This window comes from Cinclus cinclus, chromosome 16, assembly GCF_963662255.1.
Source record: "Cinclus cinclus chromosome 16, bCinCin1.1, whole genome shotgun sequence".
Classification (NCBI taxonomy): Eukaryota; Metazoa; Chordata; class Aves; order Passeriformes; family Cinclidae; genus Cinclus; species Cinclus cinclus.
The window spans coordinates 5334656-5342155 of NC_085061.1; the positions used below are offsets into that span (position 1 = coordinate 5334656).

The 7500-nt window shown below is 56.8% G+C and overlaps 1 protein-coding gene across 1 annotated transcript; it reads right to left on the reverse strand.

The window, feature by feature from the left end:
- Positions 1–166: 166 nt before the first annotated feature.
- UNCX (UNC homeobox) lies at positions 167–4654 on the reverse strand. Its single transcript, XM_062503637.1, has 3 exons — positions 4405–4654; positions 3088–3263; positions 167–1477 (listed from the first exon to the last, which is right to left on the reverse strand). Exons 1-3 carry the CDS (start codon positions 4652–4654, stop codon positions 431–433), a joined length of 1473 nt encoding a protein of 490 aa, XP_062359621.1. The 3' UTR covers positions 167–430.
- Between the last annotated feature and the right edge of the window lie 2846 nt (positions 4655–7500).

The window sequence follows — 7500 nt, forward strand, 5'->3', positions numbered from 1 at the left end:
TGAGGAGTTCCGTTGTCGCGGTACAGTTTATCACACCACAAAGTCCAGCTGCTGCTAAGCCTTAACAAACAATTTTCCTTTTTTTTTTTTCCCCCCCCGTTTTCTTTTTTTTTTTTTTTCCTTTAAATATAAAACCCAAAAAGCTCTAACTGATCACCTGAATCGACCTGTGATAAACTCTAGGGAGTCGAAGAGCCGCTCTCTCGGCTGTGCCGCCGCCTCCCGCGAGCTGCGGGCGCGGCGTGCGTGGGGTGAGCGGGGAAGCGCTTCCCCCCGTTTCTCACGGGTGCCGGGTGCGGGGGGTGCCGGTGACGTTCGCGGCTGCTTTAGTTTAGCTCTTTTTTGTTTTTCTTTCTTTTTTTTTTCTTTTTGTTCTATTTTACTTTTGTTTCGATTTTTTTTTTTTTTTTTTGTCGTTTTGGCCGGCCGGTCAGTCCATATCCACCTCCTCGCCGTCGGCGGGGCCGCAGTCCGATCTGTCCCTGGTTGTGCTGGCGTCCCGCGCCCGGACCGGCGACTCGGGCCTGGGGAAGCTGCCGCCCTCCGCGGGAGCGGCCGCCGCCGGGTCACCGTGCGAGGCCGCGGAGCGGGGCGAGGCTCCGGCCGGCGCGGGGGGTACCGAGCCCGCCGCGGTCGCCGCCGTGTCCGTGGAGCCGGGGCCGGGCTGAGCACCCGCGGGCGCCGGCTCCGCTCCACAACCGGGGGGGCCGGGGTTGGCGGCGGGCAGCGGGGAGTCCCGGGGGGGCTGGCCGGCCTCGGGGCCCGGGCTGGCTTTGAGGGCGGTCTGCGGGACGAGGAAGCCCAGGGGCTGCGTGATGGGGTAGAGCAAGAAGTGTCCTTTGCCGATGAGAGTGCGGGGGGCGCAGGGGGGCAGGCTGGGGAAGTCCGGGGCGGCCTTGCGGCGCGGGGGCGAGTCGGAGAGGAGGCTCTCCACGCTGAACGGGTTGAGCTTGTGGAAGCTGCCGGCGCCGCGGGGTCCCCCCGCTCCCCCGCTGCCGTCCCCCGACGGGGCGGCCGCGCAGTCCTTGTCGGGCGGGCGCTGGAGCCGCCCGCTCCCGCTTCTTTGGCTGGGGTAGAAGGGCTCGGCCGTCTGCTCGCAGGTGCCGGGGGGCGGCTCGGAGGGGGCGGCGGTGGCGGGGAGCGGCGGATGGGGCGGCGGGGGCTGCCCGCGGGGCTTGGCCTCAGGCGGGGCGGGCGAGAGGCCCCCCCCGCCGCCGCTGTCGCTGTCGGAGCTGGGCGTGCTGTGGAGGGAGAGGGCGCTGGGAGAGTGCGGGTGGCGGCTTTGGCTTTTGAGCAGCTTCTTCTCGTGCTTTCTCTTCTTCTTCTCCATCTTCTCCAGCTCCTTCCGGGCGATCTCCTCGGGGTCCATGGGCTCCCCGCTGCACGTCGTGGGGTGGGAGTTGTGAGCCGGCCGCCCCGGGCCCTTCTTCGTGTTCTCTTTCTTTCTCCATTTGGCCCGGCGGTTTTGGAACCAGACCTACACACCGAACAACGAGAAGCAATTAACACCCAGAGCACCGGCTCCCCGCGGTGGCCAGGGCGGTGGGCGGAGGGGAGAAGCGCAGCTCAGGCCTCCCTCGTCCACCCCTTCCAGGCGCCGGCAGCCCCCATCCACAGGACCGGGCCTCTGAGAAACGGAGAGCAGGGTGGGGGCAGGAAGACATATCCACACTTCTTTAAATGGGTAGGGGGGGGGTGAAAAAAAAGACGAGAAGGGGGTGCACACTCACGCACACACACGCTGCACCCTTCCCGCACCGGCGCCACGGGGAGGGGAAGGGATTCCACAGACCCCCGGCTCTTCCCCGTGGCCGAGGGGTGCAGAAGCACCGATCGCTGGCCCCACTCCCCCGCAGCAGCACGCAAAATGCGATAAACACAGCACAATAAGCGGTTGGAGGTGAGGGGGTGCGGGGGGGGGACACGACGGACCGTGCGGAGCTCCGACCTCCTGCCCCCCCCCCCCCGGGAGACGGAGCAGAGGGGTTGGATCACCCCAAAAAGAGGTTTTGGTTGGGTTTGTTATAGACAGATCATAGGAAAGAAATTAAATTAAATTAAAACCTCTCTGCTCCGGCCCTGCTGCTGCCTGCCTTGGCAGGTCCCCAGTGTCCCCGCAGCCCGCGGGCACACGCGTCCCTCCTCGCCCCCGCGGCCCGTCGGGGCTGCTGGCAGCGACTGTGCAGGCCGGACCACGACCCCAGCTCGGGAGCACCGCGGGAATACCGGTGCCCGATCCCGGCCCTTCCCCCGGCCGAGCTCCGCAGGCTCCCCGAGCACGGCGAGAGGCGGCTCTGGGAGCGGCTGGAAGGACACCGTGAAGCACAGCCTACGGAGGAACCGCGGACAACGGCGCTGCCTCATCCCGGGGGGCCGTCCCCGACTCTCAGGGTGGATTTAAGGACGCATTCCCGGCACACGCAGCCCACGCAAAGCCGCCCCCCGCACGGCCGCGGGTCCCGGCAAGATGCGGGGCCGCAGCTCGGCCTCGCCGCCCGCTCGCAGCCAGCGCGGCACAGAACAGCATCCCGAGATCCAACAGCCACCCCGTATCCCCCCAGCCACTTCCCATTTATTTTTTGAAAGATCCACTGAAGCAGATCGGTGCTTCCCCTCTCTGTCCCGCACCGCCAAGGACCTGAGCAGCTCGTTAAAATTAAGTTTTACAAGTTTCGCTCGCTCTCGATGCACCTACGAGCTTTATTGACATTCTCCAGCATACCCTGGCCCGTGATTAAGCCTCATATTTGCATGCTAATTTTCTCGCCCTTGACTCATTTAAGAAAAATGTTTACATACTAAAAAATGTTATGGGAAGCCAGGCTGCGTTGCTACTCTTCTCATTTCGCAAGATTAAAAAAAAAAATAGGGTAGCAATAATAATAATAATAATAATAATAATAATGATGATAAGACAGCAAGCAGCAGTGCAAGGCAGGGAACAAAAGGGCCGGGAGGCGCTGGGCTGCGGCCCAAGCGCACAGGGCCCGTCCCGGAGCAGGGTCCGAGAGGTCTCCCCGGGGACTGCTCGGCGCATGGAGGGGGCTGTGGGGGTGGGAAGGGAGGGGGGGGACACACGTTTTTTACCTGCACTCTGGACTCCACCAAGTCTAGCCTGAGAGCCAGAGCCTCTCGCATAAACACGTCCGGGTAATGACTTTCATTAAACGCCTTTTCCAGCTCCTCGAGCTGCCAGCCGGTAAAATTGGTGCGGGTTCGTCTTCTTTTACAGCCAGGGCTTTCCTTGTCCGGGTCACCCGAATCTGAAAAAGCAGAGATACCCTCAGGTCCCTGGGAAACAGGCCTTCTCCCCCCCTCCCTGCCATTCACAGGAGCCTTTTAACTTTTGTGCTCGGTAGCGTTGGTAAAAGAGCGGGATTATTCACACACCTGCGCTAAAAATGGGGAGGAACCCGATCTGCCCTCGCCTCCTCCGAAAATGTACTTTACAGAACATTTACTCCTGAAGGAAGCTCTCCACAGGCACTCAGCTGGCAGAGAGAGAGAGAGAAGTTCCAATATTTGCTCCAACCACCAGAGGTTTCATTAAAAAAAAAAAAATTAAAAGCCCCCACCCTTTCCCTTCCCCAGCCCCTCTGGAGCACCTGCGTGGGTCACAGCTCACGGCCCCGTTCCACGCGGGACGCCGAGCACAGGATGGCCCCTGGGCCTCCCGCAGTCCCCCCGAGCACGGGCGGGCGTGGGGCTGGGATGCTCGCAGCCTCTTTGAGTACGTACAGCTCCAGGCTCGGGATTTTCAGCCCTCGGCTGCACCTCCCCTTAACCTTTTTCCGCCAGGTGTGGAAATTCAGAAAAAAATCATAAAAAATAGTAATAATAATAATAATAATAATTTGTGTTTAGTTGAGGTGCAGTGTGGGGCAGCTCCAGGCTCAACCAGAAGGATATTGGGGCGACAGAATGTTTTAGTAGCTGAACAATAGCGGTGCCACAGGCCAGTGGGGAGGGAAGGAGGGAGAACGCTTCCCTTTCGTTAAACCGTATAAAAAAAGAATTATTACCGCTCTTCATTCCGCAAACTCCAGTGATTCCCATTATTATTTTTATTACTATCTTTTAATGGTATCGAGCTGCCACGCGATGAACTTTGGGGGAAGGCACCGGGCCGGGCCCGCTATTGTTCAGGGCACACGCGTGGCCCTGCGCCGGTGGGAACGAGGAATGCTCCCGGCGCTCGGACCGGGGCCGTGCGCCCCCTCGGGGGGCCAGCACAGTCGCCTAACCTCCCCCCGAGACACCCCAAAATTCGTAGATGAGGATAGCGGGGCTACGGGGGTGCGGTGCTTTCCTTCCTCCGCGCTGACACGCTCCGGGCGGGGAGCGACGGTCGGGTCGCGGGGTGGGGGGGGCGGGGGGACACACGCGACACGGAGCCGCTCCTACCTGCGAGCTTGAAGGGCTGGCTGTCCCCGCTCACCCCGCAGCCGGAGGGGATGAGCGGCGCCGGGTTGACCACAGAGGCGGCGCAGGAGCCGCTCAGTAATCCATCGATGGAGAAGGGCACGGAGGCGGCCGCCGACTGCAGCTGGTGCCCGGCCAGCTCGTAGACGTGGTGGTGCCCGAGCGGGTAAGGGAAACCCACCATCCCCCCGAACTGGGCATGAGGATGCTCCAGGATGCGGCTGTCCATCATGGGGGCGGCTCTAGGGCGGGGGGTGCCGGCGGGGCTGGGGGCGCTGGCGGCGGGGCGGCTGGGGCCGGGGGTGCTGCTGGCGGAGGAGGCGGCGCGGCGAGGGGCTCATGCTGCAGGGCGCCGGGCGCTTTAACTTTATCAACATCAGGCTCCCAATAATTAGCTCAGGCTGGGGGAATTTGGGACCAATAAGAAACGTTAATCGGTCCTGACGTCAGAGACGTGCCAGTGTGGGGAGCAAACGTTTTCCATATCGATTGCTAATTATACCTGACATCCAGCCTCAATAAACAATATCAGAGCTGTCACAACACGACGAGGGGGGCTTTGATACGAACTCCAGCCCGAGGAGGGCGGCGGGGGCCGGCCGGGCGGGGGGGGCGGAGGGGAACGCGCGGATCTGCCTGATACCCGGTTAAATACTAAACAGTTGGAGTTACACACACACAGCCCCCCCCCCCCCCCCCCCTCCAACCCACCCTCTTCCCCCTTGTCCCCTCCCCTCGCCAAATCACTAATAGATTTCCCTTTAAAACATTCACCAGCGTGTTGTGGGGATTTTTCACCAGAAATGCTCTACTCTCTGAACCTTTAAAGTGATGTTGCTCCAATTACAGAGAGACATTGAGCGGCAAATAGACTGATCCAATAATAGGAGATTCATCATCCGCTCTTTCCAGAGCTGTCACATTGAATTTAAAACTACAAGCCTTTTCATCTCCTCTCCGGCTCTATAACAGGGGAGAGGGGCGGGGGGTAGAAGGGAAAAAATGGGAGTGGGGGGGGAAGGAAAGGAAGGAGAAAAAAATGTAAAAGGAAGAGCCGTTTGCAGCGTTTAGGAGGAGATTTAAGAATATCAATCGAAATGATAATTAATGCAATCTCCTATCGATTCGGCCACGGATACCCCCCCTCTCCAGCAGTAACCACAACGTTCGAATTGTGAGCGCAGCCACAACCACCAGAAGCGGCCTCTGATCGCTAAAGAGGAGGCCAAAAACTACTAGTAATAATAACTTTTAAAATCCAAACCCAAACGAAGTTCCCATCCCTACATCCCTCCCATTTAACCTCCCCCCCGCTTCTCCGCTGGAGCAGCCCATCGCATACTCCACGCTTCATCCCGCCAGTCATTCACAGCTCCCAAATAGCCGCCAAACTGCTCCTAATTAAATTACGTCTCCATAGAAGTTTTCACCCAGATAAAACATTGATAGATTCCCCCGGTGAATAATTTAAGGGGCGGTTCTCCAGCATAGCGCAGGGCTAGGGACCCCCATTTTTGTGCCCTCTCCCGGTTAGAGAAACACTTCCCAAGCTCCCAGGAGAGAAGGAGGGGGGTACTTGCCAGCCCCTCCCATCCCGAGCCCGCTGGGACCGGAGCTGGCGGTCCCCTGGGCCGGGAGGACCCAACCTGGCCACCCCCGGGAGGGCTCCCCCGGACCCTGAGAAGGTGGAAGAGGGACGCGGAGAGAAGCAGCGTTTGCGTTTAACAAAGAGGAGAGCGAAAGGGCCGGGCCGGGAAATCAAGACAGGGGAAACCCTTTAAATCTTCCTGGGACGTTCGTGAGGAATGAAATCCTTGGAGTCGGGGGGCGGGCACGGTGGGGTGAGGATAAAGAAATCAAAATAGGTAGGAAGGAAAAAGGAGAGAGAGGGGAAGAGGAAAGAGAGAGCGACACTTTATGTCTGGAAAACATACAAATAGATTTTCCAGTTATAAAAGATCCAGTCAAGATGATACATTTCCTAGCGCTGGTTTGTGTGGGTATGAGAGGGGGAAGTTAAAATTGAAATAAAAAGGAAGTCGAGTCTCTAATCTATGCTGTCTGTCCGGAGCTGTATTTATTCACCTAATTGAATGCCATACAATATACTGCTGTATTATTGCTGTTCCCTCCCTCCTCCCTATAGATTAGTTTAATTATGGTCTCCCTGCCTCTGCTTAGAGCTAAAAGGTAGCCTGAATTTGGACTACACAGTCCTAACAGAAATAAGAAAATGATGGGGTTGGTATTAATTCTGGGGTCAAGGGCTTCACTTTTCACCATAATTTAATTTCTTTCTCTATAAATACTAAATGTAAACTGTGTCCACTGGACCAAATTTTGCCTGTAGCAATAAATGCCTCATTTTCTGTCGGATTTCAGGAGAGGAATGCAAGCAGGACGTGTTTCTGAATACAGAATGGTAATCAATCCAGCACAGAACAAGAGAGGGGGGACTTTTCTCTCTCTCCCTCTCTTTATTATAATGAATTAATTCGACTTTATTTATCCCATTTTCTGGAGCTGACAGAATGTTAATTTGAGTTGAAATTTCTCTCGCCTCTCACTCCCTGACCCCTGGCCTCCAGATTGGCGTGTTGTAATAACCTGAATCTTTCAACAGAAGCCCTGATAATTGTTACCTTATTAGCATGCAAATTGTTTAATTAATATTATTATGGAGAAGCATACAATCCGTCCGTCACTTGACCTCAAGTGCAAGTCCACGTAGTAAGCGGCTCTGTGCATTTCAATGTGCACATTTAAAATCGACTTCTGTTTTAATGTTTCTAGGATCCTTGTCGAGCTTCTAAAAATCTCTCTTAAAGTGTTTGAGAGGAGCTTTCATGCGGGGAGGGGAAAAGGCTTTTGATGGCTCTCGGCCTTGATATCTCTTTATATTGCTCTCTATCTAAAACACAAATTATAGAAGCCGTTTTCTTCTTCGTCGTCTTTCTTTTTTTTTTTCTTATTTTTGAACATCAAAATTTAATAATTGCTTCCTTGTCAATTGCTGCTTCTTTAAAGGCACCCCCTTCAATCCGGAGAGCTGTTCCTCCAGCCAAACACTCGCACCAG

Bases quoted from the DNA above. Each gene is read 5' to 3' on its own strand.
- UNCX (XM_062503637.1), bottom strand. From the start codon at position 4,654: ATGATGGACAGCCGCATCCTGGAGCATCCTCATGCCCAGTTCGGGGGG. The intron at 3,264-4,404 runs GTAGGAGCGGCT...CTGCTTTTTCAG, and splicing joins CCAGCCCTTCAAGCTCGCAG to ATTCGGGTGACCCGGACAAG. The intron at 1,478-3,087 runs GTAAAAAACGTG...TTCGGTGTGTAG, and splicing joins TGGTGGAGTCCAGAGTGCAG to GTCTGGTTCCAAAACCGCCG.